A 17324-nucleotide genomic window follows, 5' to 3' on the forward strand; every position below is an offset into this window, starting at 1 on the left:
GATAAGATGACGTAGTTTGCAAAAATTCTATAAATGAGCTCATCAAGTGATGAAATGCAGAACAGGACTCGCAGAATGGCAGTGATGAAGTAAAACGATGACACTAAACTTCTACTGGAGTAGACATTGTACAAATCAGGGTTCACGTTGCACGCTGAGCCAGACACCGATTTCCACACACGCGTCGCTTTAGTTACTCGACTCTCGCGCGTTTAATTGTTTTCGCTGCAAATTAATTGGAGCAAATTCAATGTGCGCACGAGCATCGATTTTAATTGACGGAAAGGCACAATCGCGATGTGGCCGGCTGGAAGGCGGCCGACTATAGCGGCCGAGCGAGCAGCGATTGGGGGGAACGGTGAAGGCGGAGGCTGGGGGGAGGACACGGCAGCCACACGAATCGCGATGTGGCCGGCTGGAAGGCGGCCGACTATAGCGGCCGAGCGAGCAGCGATTGGGGGGAACGGTGAAGGCGGAGGCTGGGGGGAGGACACGGCAGCCACACGACGGCACGTGGGAGTGGGCCCAAGCCTGCGCACCATGTTTTTGAGGACGGCGGCGATCTCTTTGGTACACGAGGCGACGCTCGTGAACGCCACGCCCAGGTCGATCTCGTTCCGCTCCACAAACGTATTCCCAAACTTGTCCAGAGCCTGTGACAGAGCATCCTCGCTGTCCACGTGGGCTGACGGGGTCAGAGGGGACAGGAGGAGTTGGCGACGAGAGAATGCGAATGAAGTTAGGAGAAATCCTGCTTGCGGTGCTTCCCCCTTCCACCGCCGGGCTCCCACCCCTGGCGGACCCCCTTTGTCTTTCCAATGCGATGCCTCAATACCTCTCCGCCTCTCAGCTTTCCATCACCCCTCATCCCTTAACCCAGCTACGACCAGGCCTACAGCAACCCCTCCTTAACGACTCCCGCCTGTGCTACTGTCACTAAAACTACACCACCACTTTTAATAAGACCATTCCCCATCTCAAACCATTCTCATTTTAAATATTATTTTATAATTGCCCTAAAGCGCCTTGGAAATGGTCCAATATAAATCTATATATAAAATAAGATCCATAAGAATGGATTATGTAAAGAGTTCCAACACGCATTTATCCCCGGATTTGTCTAATTAGCAATATGGAAGCTGTATATTTGCAAATAGCCCAATTGCCTCGAGTGGGTATGTTGGGCAACCCTTTGATCTCTTTTGGCATTTTTCAATTGGGTCAGCAAATTGGTACAATTTACTTTAATAACTGTTCACAATATAAGTAATTGGCTTAAACAGCAAATACATTAGAGGCATTAATGTTCATATTTAATGATACTAAAGTTTCACTAAAATTGTATTGACATTTATGAGATTTATGGTGCCCCCTTGTGAATAGAAACTGATTTTAATAGGTGAATGTATTCTTCGTTTCAGGTGGGCCGTTGTGTGCACCATGCGTGGTCGAAGCTGCTCGACTCACCCAGCCCGGACGCGTTGATGGCTTTCACGGCTTTCTTAATCTTCTGCAAGATATTGCGGTCGACGTCCAAGTACTGTGGAGAGAAGGGAATCCACCAAGTCAGTGCGGAGGCTAACGTCCCTCCTGGGTGACCCCTGCAGGTTGCATTTATTTTAACGCAGGACTAAACATCTCAACGTTGTACCAAACATCTCAACGCTGGGCCAAACATCTCAATGCTGGGCCAAACATCTCAACGCTGGGCCAAACATCTCAACACTGGGCCGAACATCTCAACGTTGGGCCAAACATCTCAACGCTGGGCCAAACATCTCAACGCTGGGCCAAACATCTCGATGCTGGACCAAACATCTCAACACTGGGCCAAACATCTCAACGTTGTACCAAACATCTCAACGTTGGGCCAAACATCTCAACGCTGGGCCAAACATCTCAACGCTGGGCCAAACATCTCAATGCTGTAACAAACATCTCAACGCTGTAACAAACATCTCAACGCTGTAACAATCATCTCAACGCCTGGCCAAACATCTCAACGCTGGGCCAAACATCTCAACGCTGTGCCAAACATCTCAACACTGAGCCAAACATTTCAACGCTGTAACAAACATCTCAACACTGGGCCATACATCTCAATGCTGGGCCAAACATCTCAACGCTGGGCCAAACATCTCAATGTTGGGCCAAAGATCTCAATGTGGAATCGAACATCCCTACGCAGGACAGTTAATGCAATGTAATGGAGCAGATATTTAGATATATGGTACAGTCATACTTTGCCCAACGCAGTTTTAGAGAATGTGTGTTTCGGCTATACATGGTTTAATTATTGAGGTATGTTCACCGGAACGTGGGTGTGATGTTTCGGCTCTAGGCGGTTAGACGCTACGATTCTCATCTCCGCGTTGACAAGTAGTACACTGTACAATTGTACAGTACAGCAGACGCTGCGGATGGATATCTTGCCCCCATCTTCCCTCCCCAACACTCTTACGTAGGCTCGCTCCAAGCGTCACCAGCCCCCTCGAACACCCCCACCATCATTCATCATAAGTAAAAATGTTAAATCTCACTTTTTATTATTATTATTAATTTACGTCTTTTTATTCTAGACACGTATTATGCGTCTGTTTTTATTTTTACTTGACACCAACTGGGGGAAAATCATGTAGAATTAGTTAAACATAAAGGCAGAGGGTGATAATTTTGGACGCAATCCACTTTTTCCCATAAGGCCTATTATTTGTCGAAAGCATTTTTTTTCCCAACACGGAATTTTCCAGGAACGTAACCCCCGTGATTGGCAAGGTATTACTGCACTAAGAATGCCTGTATCACTCAGCATTATTAATGAAAGAAGCAAGCAACGAAGCCTCATCTTACAGACCCTTTATCAACTACCTCGGCTCGGTTGGCTGCGTGTTCGAACGAACATGAATGAGAAAATTTAAGTTTACAGTTAAGACCACGCTCCTATTCACTTCAATAAATTGTCGACGGAGTGACGTCACAACACTGCTGCGCCTGATCACGACATTGCAGTCTTTTTGTTCTCATAAGAAATAAATATAGAAGCTCGTGTAGGTCACACCACAGCCTCCGTGTGCTTATAAATGGTAAGGGCTGTTTGTTTTTTGGGCAGTGTCTTCCTTTAAAAGAGACTGCCACGGAATCGGCGAGATTCCCATCGGCTGGTTATTGCTCGACCCATGTTCTGCAACATCGGTGAGGTTGTGCGTGCTTTCGACAGTCACACAAGTGTATGGACATGTGACTTTGACGCCAGGGACAAGGAATTCATCAGATCCAGCACATGCGACAAGTATAACCTTGATCAATTCAAGAAACGTTATCAACTCTCATCTATTGCAAATGTATTTGTGTTGCTTGTTTTCTGAACGCTTGGAACGTTGGGCCTTTGGGCCTGCGCTCAGCAAACTGTGATAAAAAAAAAGCATAGCTAGTGGCTCTCAATCAGGTTAGCTATGTACGGTGCAAAAGAAGTTCAGCATACATACATACATACGGAGTGATTTGATTGCTCGATTGACAAACATTAACAAGGGAGCCACCCAAGCCAGGTTACGCACAATATCTCCCCCAGTGATCTGGCTTCAGCCTTCTCTGGCTGTATAACTATACGTGAATTACATCAGGAATCTCTAGCAGGTAATCCGCACTGATTGATATGTTACCCGTTCATGCATGCTCCTATGTCGCTTTTCATCGGAAAATTCAATTTTTTTTTAGACAGCACTTCAACTTGCTCTTGATTGCAAATTTATTTCATAATTTCGACCCCGTTCTGCTTTCATTAATGACCCTATATATATATTTACTCTGCTGTGATATATGGACACTGACACAGGAAATGAAACAAAAGCTGAAAACTACAAAAATAGCATGGGGAAATGCACGCCGAGAGACGGAAACATAGGAATTGGGAGACAAATGAAATTAGGAACAGCAGTCAATCATACTGACTGCTAAAAAGAGTAAGTGGGCTTGGGCAGGACGCATCACTTGCTGGAGTAACGGACGATGGGCAACACTGATGATGAAATGGAAGGGAAATGGGGAGCGTGTTTTTCTCCCATTCATATGAGAGGAGCAAGAAGCGTTACGACATCGCACAAACAAGAGGAATGGCTATGACGTAAAGGAGGTCTTGATCCAGCAGTGGATAGATCATGGCTGTTGATGATGTCGATGATGTCATCAGGGAGTTAGGTTTGTAAGAACAATGAGGTTGATTGATCAGACACGGCCACTTTTGGTAGCTTCTTTAAAGCCGTTATGCCCCCGTCCATTGCATCATTCCAAGGTCCATATTTGAATGTAAATAGCACCATGTGATATATTGATTTGCTTAATAATAGCGATGTTAGTGGTCAGTGTAATCTCTTACTGCGTAAGACTAATAAGGCAAATGCTATGCCTCTAAGTATACACCCGAATGTTGCAGACAGTGCCTGATTGGCTGATCCAGAATTCAAGTTTACTAATAATCGTGGAACTCTTTAATCGTTAAGAATCAGCAGGCGCATTTGTGCAAATGAAAACGCTCCGATTCTCTTTCACGCTAATCCCGAAGCAAGAGGCCCATGCCTGATCCGCTCTCAGGCCACACCAGACAAAGCAACGAGAGTGAAAATTCAACGTCAAATGTTACGCAAATGGGATACAACAGGCGGCTCGACACACACGACCGATACAGCCTGGTATCTGAAGCGGCACACTTCCCGTAAGTGCCCTATCGGCACCAGTCCAACTGAAAACACAGGCACAAAAAAAGACAAAGGTTCCCCATATAGCCTGAACAGACTGTTGGGGCAAGTGCTGTTAGCGAGCACCTATGAAGGCCGGCACGGCATAGGAGAGGGTGGGTGGCCGGCACCACGCCCGACCACCTTTGTCTCCCCAATGGCGATGTTTACACACTGCACCGGGTACTTTATTTGAGGATAAATCGACTAAGTGGAGGGCCAGAATCGGTTCAAATAATTGTCACTGGTGTTGGCCGTGAGCGGGACTCAAACTCAGGTCGCCGGGTTCATAGCGCAGCTCGCTATCCGCTACACCACCGATCCCCACACATGCACAAACACAGGCACACACACACATGGTATACATGGGTTGGGTTGTGAGGAGCTGGGAGGGGTGGAGAAGAGGCAGGAGGAGCAGTGGGCCAAAAGGTCAAGCATACACCGACTGAATTTAAATACGGTCTGTTTGCATGCCTCATCTACAATATAACAAGTGATCTATTTTTAGGGAAAGCGTTGCACTTATATTCATAATCATCACCAGCCGCATCACAGAACCACCACTGTTGTCTTCCCACAAAGAAGTGCTTTTGTATTTGACCTGAGATGAAAGATGGGCACCAGGCAAGAGTTACACTCACATCTTCCAAATGTGGACACAAGAAAATCACCATGTTTGTCATTCACACTGCCTTAGAAGATAAGTAAATGTATAAGGTTAAAAGAAAATAATATTACATTTGCCTCCTGTACAAAGTTCTTTCATAAAGGGATGTTAATAACAAATGCAAAATAAAAAAATGTATTTAGTCCTTTAAATGTTTTATTTTTCCAAATACAGGTCATGTATTCTTTGGGTCTTTCGGTAAAGCCATGTAGATAGAAAAAATATATATCACGACGTTTCGATCGCAACACAAGCAATCGTCATCAGGTGAAAAAATAGCGGGAGAGCTGCTGAGGCAGGATGTTATAAAGGTTTGAGATGGGTGTAGCCTAAGGGTCACAAGCGAAGTGGGCGGGGCTAGTGATGAAATTTGCATGTCAATGTAAGATCTGGTAAATCGGACAGCCACCTCCACGACGACGAAGCTGCGGAGGTGGCCATTGTATTGTGAGAGATTAGCATGTCAATGTAAGATTGTAGAGCCACCGCCACATCGAGGAAAACGAGCAACGGTGGCTGTGTTAGTGAGAAATTTAACCTGTTAATTTAAAGACATTTAACCTGTTAATGTAACACCAGAGACGAAAATAACTACTAACATCGGCAGGTAGGATGGAAACATCACAGCCAGTTACGACTTACAACTGGTTCAACATTCATACGTACATAAACACAAGCTTACCATCCCCATTAACCCTAGGCTACATCTCAACAATTGCTTCTTGCGAATCGAGAGCGAGCATCACGATCTGCTCATCACAGGTTGACGCGTGTGAACGCAGACGACGGGGAGAGACATTCTGAGAACCTCGCCGCTTCGGGGGCAAACGCGAGCGAGACGACTGGGGGCGTCTCTCCGCAGGGGGCGCCTCGCATTAGAACGGCATGCCGCCTTCATCATTAGCACTGCTTCGATAAACTCCACCCGGTGTATGTCTGTGCTGCCAGGGCTCCTGCTCGCCACCGCCGTGTATTTAATGCACCGCTTTGTTTGCAAGCCACCCCGAGCGAAAACAATCGCAGCCGTCATTACGACTAATATCATTAAGGGATGAAGAGAGAGGGAGAGCTGGTCAGCTGTTGGCTGGGCTGATGGTAGCATTAGGATTATAGACCAATGATCAATTCATGGGATTATGGGTAGGAGGAAATTATAGCGTGGCCAAAAGTGAGTGCTTGTAGAGGTGGGCCAGGTGGCTCAAGGGGACGAATGCCATGTCAGAGGCCTGAGCTGGCACCACTGGGATTGTGCCAATGAGGGCAACCACCCATGATTAAATGTTTTTCACTTTTGATTTAAAGCTTTCGTGACTGCAAGGATTCATCTTCTTTGGTTCTTTCCGTAAAGTCACGTAGAATGAGAATAAAATAATAAATTGATAAAATAAAATAACACAATAATATTCTCACGACGTTTCGGCCACAACACAAGCGGCCTTCATCAGGTGAAGAGGACGAGACGTGACTTTACCGAAAGAACCAAAGAAGATTAATCCTTGCAGTCACGAAAGCTTTAAATCGAAAGATGTTTTCACTTGTAGTGGAGTTGATGGGGTCAACCCAGCAGCAATGACTGCACAAACACGACGTATTGCATTTGTCATTGATGTCACTTATAGCACACTCCAGCTGTGAGAATAAAATTGTTCGGTGTTTTCATTCGACACTGTTTACAAAGCAACAATAGGTTTTTTACCCTAATGCAAATAAGGATATCTATTGGAGAGACCTTGGAAATAGTTCTGCAAAGCCACATTTTTGGGGCTCACAAAACACAATGTGGCACACCGCTCATTGCAAGAGTACCCAATTTGAACTTTATTCATCTGATAACCGGATAAATGTAGAATATTTTAAATGTAACTTGGATAACAAAAAGGTAAATGTTGCAGACCATTAAAGTTAAAGAGAACACTGCTGGAGTTGTGTGTAATGATAGTATGTACGTTGAACTTCTTTTTGCACCGTACTTAGCCAACCGTGCCTTTTCGTAGGTGCAGGGAAGGACAACAAACGAAGAGTAGACTCTATAAATTTTGATTTAAAGCTTTCGTGACTGCAGTGATTCATATTCTTGGTTCTTTCGGTAAAGTCACGTTGAAGGGAAACAATAAAATAATAATATATAAAACATATATTAATAATATATTATTTTATTGTTTCCTTTCAACGTGACTTTACCGAAAGAAACAATAATATAGTAGACTCTATAGTCGCTTGTATTCAGCAGCCAAAATGAGCATCAGTGCTGATGATCTCGAGCAAGGGTCAAACCTGGCACACCGCAAATGTGTGGTCATGATCATGTGGCGGCGCGGTGGGGAGATGTTATCCTCCCTAGTCTGCTATGCAGGGGATCGTGGGTTCCATCATGACGCTGACGCTTGAATTTCCCGTGGTGGTCACGTGGATTTTCCTCCGGATCCTTCGGTTTTGCCCTCCACATTCAGAAATGTGCATTTACGTTATTAGGCAGGGAAGCAGATGTTGTTCGGGGCCAAGGGAGGGTGGCAGACACGCGCTCGTTCGCTACCTGTAGCCAGCAGCAAAGCCAAGCAGTGAAGCCAGGCGGTGTGGACACCAGGGAACGCCGCAAACTCAACGAGCAGCAGTTTATATTCTTAGTTCTTTCGGTAAAGTCACGTTGAAGGGAAACAACAAAATAATAAAATATATATAAAATATATATAAACCAACACACCTGAAGACGACCGTTTGTGTTATGGTCGAAACGTCGTGAGAATTTGTATTGTTTATATATTTTATTATTTTGTTGTTTCCCTTCAACGTGACTTTACCGAAAGAACTAAGAATATGAATTACTGCAGTCACGAAAGCTTTAAATCAAAATTTGAGCAGCAGTTTTCTAACACTCACCCGCTCTGCCCACTCTCTCACTCTCCCTCCCATGTGCACGCAAACAAGGACTCGCTCATGGTCGTGGTGTAATGTTAACGATTAATTATGAACATGTGTTTAACCATACATGCCTCACGGAGGAATGGTTAAATTTGATTAGCTACTGGTCCCCAGGAGTTGGCTGTAAAGTTAGCAAGTTATTACGTGCCTCCGCATTACTTAGGGAATTACGATGAAATGTGCAAACTCTTGCTCAGTCCAGTGTTTCAGTTTACGCTTCCCTTCCCACCTTTCACCATTCCTCAACCCTGCCATCTCTCCCAGCCTTCCCAAGCACCACAGAAAGTGTGATTGGTAATCTTCATACAAAGTCAATGACCAGTCAGTTCGAGTCTTAAAACAAACATCCACCCACTGCAATGCAGAGCAAAAAATAAGAGTTACTTCATGCAGGGGAGATGTGAGGTCACTGCGCACAGGAACAAGCAAGCTTCCTTGATGAGACATTTTAAACATGACTTCACTAAACCGTGTGGTGCAACAATGAGTTGGTTGTTCCAGCATGGGGTAAGCGTGCGGCGTTTAAACGTGAACAAGACATCAGGGACACGACACACTTACTTTATGCATGTACTCCATCGACAGGTTTGTGGCTGTTTGCAGGGTTATACGTATATGCTACACATATATGAAACACAAATAATAATCACTCATAATAATTTCAACTCGTAACGCCCACAGCATTGACTCACGCTCGACGATAGCGAATCATTCAAGAGGTACAAGGAACTACAGACATGCGGAAAGGCTGTCAGGCAGTGACCCGGCACTAACAGTTACCCAAGCTCTGCGATCCTCAAAATATTAAGATGTTTTAGAAATGAACGAGTGTTTATACATGTGCGAGCAAATCAGAGCACCGGGAAAAACAACCCACGCATGCGATAGGGCAACAGTTTATTCCATACAGACGAGAGAGATTATATTAGTCCACATTTTGCTGTACTGTTCTCGCCTGGAAAATAAGAGTATGACACCTCAAAGCCCACAGGAAGGGAGTTTCTCATCTGCGTGATCTGCCAACCATTGTCTCCTCCACAGTGCTGGATTACAGGCGTGTGCCACCGCCGTCCAGCTATCATCATCATCATCATCATCGGCCATGATCTGTCTACGACTGAATGAAGGTCTCCCGAAACCGTCGCCATTTCTCAGACTTACCGATGACAGTCACTCGGGGGAAAAAAAAGAAATGCCTAGGCAATTGAAGCCTCTTTACTGGTCAAACGTGTGTACTGAAACTGACATTAATGACAACACAAAATACGAGGTACATCTGTGTACCCAAACTGGCCGACATGCAAAGTTGTAATGACACGTGGGATTTTAAAGTTTTTTTTCATAGATATAACACAAAATATAACATTTTATGTACTAAATATGCAGCATGGAATCCCTTTAATAATCGGGATGGTTTATAAGTGAAAGGCAAAAGGTACGACATATACATTACAGTGATGTTGCGTTTGACATTACAATGCTGGAGTGTGTGAGAGACGTAAAAATAACATTAAGCATGACGAAGTGTCATTAATATAGGGAGTGTGTACGTATACAAATCCCCACATTACCCACAAGTGTAAATATGCGGTCAGGTGAGTTTGGGTGCCAGTACACTCCTTGGCCCTGTGCGGGCATCTCACCAAGCGAAAGGCAAAAACGAGTCGCCAATGTGGCTTCATCCATAACAGGTTTTTTGGGTTAGATCGCGTCAATTTAACGTGTTAAACCGAATACGGCTTCACCAGACCTAGAACTCAACATCCACCTCGTGGCCCAGAGAAAAGCTTGAGAAAACAATGACCTCTCAATGTTTTATTCACTGCCTCCAGGTGTGGCTGTAAGCTGGGTCCAAGCATAAACAAGGTGTGTGTTTACATTTTGCATAAGGTTATGATCATTTGTCCCACCTGCCATGATAAATTATTTTTCATAAACCACGGAGGCCAAACCAGACTCGAACTTCTCACCAGGTTCCTGCTACTGGTAATTCAGGAAATACGCATACAGCCCTTTTGTCAATCCACTGCTGGACGAAGGCCACTCCATGCCATATTGGAAGCTGATGTTATTTGAATATACTTCACCATATTGGTCAGTTTGGGTTGGTGAAGGGGGTGGGGAGGGCTCATGCACGGTTCAGATATCACTTTCCACTAATGTTAGCCTTGGCCAGGAATCGAACTCAGGCATCCGGGGGTTAATGGTGCGGTACGTTAAACACTGCGACAGCGTTCCGCCCCTCAGGAAATGTGCGTGATAGCACCCAACATTTAAATCATCACTAAACGTCTGACGCAACGAAAGCTCTGGACTTGACCCCGGACGTAACAACAAGCCGACGATTCCCAATATAAACACGCACACCCACACACTACAATTCACATGAGCAACTGACACATACACATAGCGTGTATATACTAGGGGAGGGGGGGGCGCCAACTCACCCTTCCGCTTCCCCAGTGATTCATTGAATTGTCATGATTCAGGGCCACAATTCCATAAGAATCTAATAATCTTGCTTTTGCCATTCCGTTTGTTGTGTTTCTCATTTTTTCCATCTCATTGTTTTGTTTACTGCATAAGCTTGGATGCTTACAATTAGCACAAATAAAAAAAAATCACTGATTCTCAAATTCATGATTGCATGTATTGAGCCTTAACAATCAATAATAATGCATGATTCTACGCATTATTACCCCTGGTGTACACTCTATTACATAGGCACAAGGTAATGCAACATTGCTCAAAGATAAGCATTCAATATTTGGGTGAGCAGTGGCGGCAGTGGTTAGTATGCTGCACTATTAACTTTATGACCTGAAGTCGATCCCCAGCCACGTCTACCATCAGGGCATCAGAGGCGAATGAAAACCAAAGCAGTCCTGGGTTATCCTACTTCATCAATCTGCACAGATCAGCATGGTGAAGTATGGTTAAAGCCTCCATCTCTGACACGCTACGAGGAGGACGAAATCCAGCAGTGAATTTACAAAGGGCCGAGTATTTTATGACATACGTGGTGAGACGTAAAATGTAAAACCAGCGATGATGTACGTGCCAGCAAACCCACACGCACAATGAGCCATCGACAAAGATTGTGCGCAAGTTACAGCTATTTGGCTAAAACTGCAAACCTACTTGCAGTGGCAGCAAACAATCAAAATGTTTGGCTTCTTGTGGCAAATTAGATGCTGTACTGTAAACATAAATCATGCGTGTTTATTTATTTGTTCCAACAAATTCCCACAGTCCCGTGTTACACAATGTCTGCTCAATATCTTCAGTACAGTGAATATTCTTCAGGAACTTTGTTAAATTAGTTTTAGAGTGGAGCAGTGAATCAGTGGTTAGTACACCGCACTATGAACCTGGCCCCAAGTTTGATTCCCGGTCATTGCCATTGGCATCCGATCATGCCGTGGGCGGCATCTTCACCAATCCGCAATGACCAGCATGGTGAAGTATGGTCAAACGACCCCTGCATGACTTACATGGCATGATGAGGTCTTTATCCAGTAGTGGATTAAGGATTGCAAAAGAATGATCGGTTTATGACAAAATTGCAGCAGAGGACATCAAGTGTAACATTAAGGAAAGCTTCAGCAGGCGACGACAACGGGAGGCATCGTGTGGGTGATGAAGAGTGCCGTGCTTCTATCGATGTACCCAGCAAGACGTGCCAGACACTTCTGAACATAAACACACCGCTCTGATTAGGCCCGTTATTTACAGCAAGCGGCAGTTTGCCCGTTTTAGCTACGTCCTGTTTACTCTTCAATTAAACGATAATGCTTCGTGGGCTGTGCCTTTAAAAAAATATATATGAACCAAGGACACAAATATTCACGCTGTCATTGCTCAACGGGACGAAGGTGTGCAGCCCTTTGTCAGGAAAAAATAACTCCACAATAAAAAGCAACATACCAATGCACACATAAAGAAGAAAGTAAAAAAAATGCTCTTGGTTATTTTCCCCCAATTTTATCCCGATTGCGCCATCGGCGTCACGTCACGAGATGAATTATCCTTTGAGAGCTGCCGCAGAGCAGTGGCATCCCTTCGTGTCAGAGAATGCGCGGGGGCAAGATGGACTGTTGCACTGCAAGACCGCGAGAGGTGGCGGCTCCAAGTGGCCTTCTTCATCAAGCAGTGGATTGATCATGGCTGATGATGGCGAGGACGACTATCATTACTATCATTATTTATCAGATTCCCAAGCCACACACACAGCGGTCTCCTTCCTCTTGCCCAGCCAAGGGCACCACGGTGGCATGACGTTAACTACTTCGCCTGGTATACAGGAGGTAGTGGGTTCAATCACGACCCTGACGCCTGCTATATATTTGGAGTTTGCATATTCTCTCCGTAGTCGTGTAGATTTTTCTCCGGGTCCTCCAGTTTTTCCCTCCAAATTTAGAATCAACATGCATTTAGAGCATTTGGCTGCTGTAAATTTCCAAGTGATTAGCCACTTCGTTGAGCTACCATTTGTGGCCAGGTTGCTTCTGTAAAAAAGAGCTATGTAGCGCAGTGGGCCTTACCTGGTAAAATAAAAATTAATTTTAGTCTAGCTTAGTTTTTAGCGGCGGTGGCGGTCACGGGACAGCTGGGCCCGGCACAGCGAGTCGGGCTTGCCTCTTATGGAGCCGGAAATGGCGCTTGGCTCAGTGCGGAGAAGGCAGGAAAACCACGGCCTTGGCAGAGTAGCCGTGCCGGCACATGGCTGCAGAGTCCCTGCAAACGCTGTCGAGCGCAACGCCGTTTCACTCGGGCGGCCCGGCCTGGTCCGGCCTGGCCCGGCCTGGCCTCGGCGCCACCCTCCATTGGGAAGGAAAGTTACATTTAAAGTTTAGGGTCAAACCACGAAGGGTTGAATCGTCAATTAAATGGGCAGAAATGGAACGCTTCTGTCGACAAAGCTGATTTTAACGGCTTTATGTATTTAAGAAGTTGGTTAAATTGGGTAAGGGTGTGGGATGTCTGTGACACAAAATCACCTGCTATGTGCCTGATCTCGGAAGCTAAGCAGGTTTGAGTGTCCATAATGCTTGGATGGATGGCCACCAAGCATAGAAGAGGTGCTGCAGGCTGCTGTGGGGTCATGTTGTCACCAGGGGGAAGTGCATTTTATTTTAGTTGTACATTACTATGCTTGTAAGTCTTTGCTCCCCACCTTCACCAACCCCTACTTATCAGCATGTAAAAATGTGGTACAATGACCAACATGGCATGGAGAGGCCTTCTTCCAGCAGTGGATTGGGAAAAGTGCCTTTATTTAAAGTAAGCTGTGCCGTTAATTAGATTGAATTACCACAATTTGGGGTCATAATTCCATGCAAGTAGTGATTCCTTGTGTGCCATTGTGGCCACTTGTAGTAGCTGCAGGGTTGGCTTGAACAAACGATGTGATATAGATTAATCGAAAACAATCGACTCTCACACGCACAATTCAATGGGCATATCGCGAGAGCACAATCCCATTTAAAATAGACGCATTGTCACAAGCCCACAGAATGCGCACGCACAATTGCCCTTACACTGTACAGCGTTTCAATGCCGCAAGAGCAGAACAAGTAAAAAATAAAATAAGATTCCACGCATTTTACAGGAGGTCACGTTACACCTTCCCAGAAGGCGCGTTCCAGTCGATTTTGTGCACAACACTAATTTCCGTCCATCCTCCCACTTCCCTCATTCTTTTTTTCCCCAAGCGCAATTGCTTGCCATTGTTCGCCCTGACCCGGCGAGTGCTGTCTGTGCCGACGTGCGTGCCCCATGCCGACGTGCGTGCCCCATGCCGTTGTTTGCCCCATGCCGTTGTTTGCCCGGCGTGTGACAAACGCACGGCACACGGTCGGTCGGCAGGATTGCTGCTCCGTTGACGTTGGCCGCGCCTGTCAGAAACCAGAGACCTTGCTCGTTGGTTGTACAGACTCCTGCAGGCACCGCAAGGGCTGAGATCACTACAAGGTCCAACGAAATCCACCGCCAAGTCGATGGATTACATGGGCACGCATTGCAACCACAAGCTGCGTTTTCAATTTTAAGTAGGAGAAACAATTCTACCCCGACAAAGCTAAAGATGTTTCCCTTTCTTTTCCGCTGTGTTGTAAAATACTCCGGCTGAAAACAGTTCACTCCCGGAGATTAAATTCATTATTACGAATCAGGGCCATGATTTTTTTTTTATTAAACAATCGATCTGTTTTTGAAGGCTGCGGTGAACAATAGCTCCTCTAGTGGCTGTAGGGGTCACGCCGATGGCGCAATCGGGGTAACGCAGAGGAGGGCCCTCAGGGCCAGCAAGGCCTTCTCTGCTGGCCTAGAGATCGCCAGAATCAGAAAATTATATTTTTTTATAATTTTATCAAAATTTTCATTAATGCTATATGTATTTTACCAAGTTCGTTCCCATCAGTTTACTAACGTCATTTCATTTCTACTCTCTCCCTCAGTTGCGCTGCTTCCAGTGCAGCTGATATAAATTAGAGCTTTTACCCAATCAGATTTTCCATCTGTGCTGTCTCCGGGTGAAAAAATCTACCCTGAGGCCTTCAGAATTTCGAGTGAATCTCCTCTGCTGTTGAAACAAATGGGGACGATGTTGTTGTCATATTCTTTAACCAATCAGATTTCGAGTTTGCCAAATTGGGCGTGGTTCTTTGATGCCCAGGAGCCTTCAAGCTGGCCTCGCCGCCTACGTCAGCATTTTTTGAGTGGCGTAATCGGAGGGCCAGTTAGCTAACTGAAGTAAAACTAGCTAGCACGTAACGTAGCATCATCACCATCATCTAAGAATAAACGCCTAACTTTATCTGTGATGAATGCTGCATTTCCCGTCGTTTTCATGCAGGGGGCGTGGACGTTCGATTACGTTGGAATCGATCTGCATCGACTTGGCCCCCACCGACACGACTTTGCCATTTGTTTTGCGATGAGGACGACGACGACAATATTTCCCATTCTCCCCGTGTACGCTATCACAATCAACAAGTCGCAGGGACAGACGTTCCATTACGTTGCTAAGCGCACAACTGTATCTATATTTCTATGATGAATAATATAATATAAGATAAAACTTCTAAACGGAGCATCGGGTGATTGCGGGAATGCGTCGTTCGTGTGCAAGTTTTGTTACTTTCCTGGCCGAAGGTCGGAAATGCTTTTGTGAGGGAGCGCCTCAGGCGCCCCCGAACAACTACTCATCTAAGATGTATTTAAACTCGGAGATCAATAGACAGATAGACTTCATCCTGGCGCCGGGCCTGTTACTAGTCACGAAAGCTTCAAATCAAGATTATAGCTATTTATTATTATTGCTTGCTTTAGATCCTTGCTGCTGGTGTGAATGATATTCAGATTCAGTGGCTTGGCTGTGCCTTTGAGTGTGCGTGGTGGCATGTGGGTTTAGGCTCAGCAGCTTGGCTGGAATCTGTGGGGAAGCCTGTTGAATCCTGATTGTGTGATTTGTGTTTTACGGCATTTTTGCTTATTGGTGGTCGTATGAGTAAATGTGACTGGTTGTTGCGAGTTTTTTCTTGTTTCTTTGGTGATGACATTGATTTGGGCAATGCGATGTCTATTTGTGATGCAGAATCCTGTAATACTGCGTAATAATGGTACATCCTTGATGGTTTCAGTCACCATGTATTCATGTCTCTGCAATTAGTGTATTGTAACTCTCACAGGTGTTGAGCCTCGTGTCAAATCACTTTATTCCACTCGATAAAGGTTACTATCACTGTGAATGTGGGGTGGTTACACCGAATGACAATAGCCGAGAGCCCTAGTGTCATGGTTGAGGTTATTCGAAGGCGGTTTAATTGCGGGAGGATAGCACAAGGCCTGCTACTGGCGTCACGTAAACTCATTAATTAAAAATATCCCTTGTATAAAGGTGTCAGTTTTTGTGCCAGATAAAAGGGTAAAAACCTATTACTATAAAAATATCAATACAAAAAAAAAACACTTTATTTTTGCCTAAAAGAGTTCATTAGACACCCATTGAGTGTCTGCAGTTTACTTTCCCTAACGCTTTCACTCCAAGTGAACCCATCGACTCCGCAAAGGCCAGTTGTGTGCCTATGGTCTGTACCTCAGGTTAGCAAGGTAATGTTCTCACACCCTTCATGTCAATGTAAAAAGAGGGCTCAAAGACGTCTAGCACCAGAAAGCACATTCTCTTCTAACAGCTTTGACATTAAAAAATGATGACTGCAGTGAGTTATTAAAAATAAATATTTTGAAACTTAAAACTATACCTATTTTTATTTTACCAGGTAAGGCCCACTGAGCTCTATAGCTCTTTTTTCAGAAGCGACCTGGCCACAAATGATAGCGCATGTGGAAATTTACAGCAGCCAAATACTCTTAACGCATATTTATCAATGTGGAGGGAAAAACTGGGAGGACCTGAAGAAAACTCCACACCACCATAGGAAGAAGATGCACACTCCAAATATACAGCAGGCGTCAGGGTGGAGGTCAAACCCACGACCTCCTGTGTACCAGGTGAGGCAGTTAACATTTCGCCACTGTGGCACCCCATTTTGATGCGAGCGCAAAGTGTGACCGAACATGCAGGGTTCGAACTGCACGCAGCCGTGTCTCTCTGCCTCGCTCTGGGGGGAGGCGGGGGGGCATTTAAGGCAGGACGGGCTACTTCCTTCCCACGAGCAAACAACAGGAAACCAGAAGACGAGCAGTTTCCTAACCGGCCGGCCCCTCTCCCTAAACACCGCACGACAGTGCGGATGCCGCCGCCGCCGCCGCCACCGTCGTCACCACCGCTGCGGAACACGGCGACCCCCCCACGCAGCCACGCCTCGCCGTATCTCCAGGAACTCCACGCTCGCAGCACTGGACCAGGGCGCCGTTCCGAAGGGCCAAAACGTTAAAACCTCCTACCGCCACTGAACACTTAAACTGTAAATAGCCACGCCTGTGTCAAATACAATATCACGCTGGCGGTTGTGGACCACAGGACTACAGTCTACTAAAGA

General features: G+C 45.5%; 1 protein-coding gene across 1 annotated transcript in view; it reads right to left on the reverse strand.

The window, feature by feature from the left end:
- LOC116942678 (arf-GAP with SH3 domain, ANK repeat and PH domain-containing protein 2-like) overlaps positions 1-17324 on the reverse strand; it is an 87319-nt gene that overhangs the window by 43226 nt on the left and 26769 nt on the right. The window contains exons 2-3 of the mRNA XM_032954901.2: positions 1468-1540; positions 540-685 (exon numbers count right to left, since the gene is read on the reverse strand). Of these exons, the coding sequence (XP_032810792.2) occupies positions 540-685; positions 1468-1540 (219 nt within the window). The remainder of the gene's footprint in view (positions 1-539; positions 686-1467; positions 1541-17324) is intronic.

Source organism: Petromyzon marinus, chromosome 15, assembly GCF_048934315.1.
Source record: "Petromyzon marinus isolate PM22_M1 ecotype Great Lakes invasive population chromosome 15, UKy_Petmar_22M1.pri1.0, whole genome shotgun sequence".
NCBI lineage: Eukaryota > Metazoa > Chordata > Hyperoartia > Petromyzontiformes > Petromyzontidae > Petromyzon > Petromyzon marinus.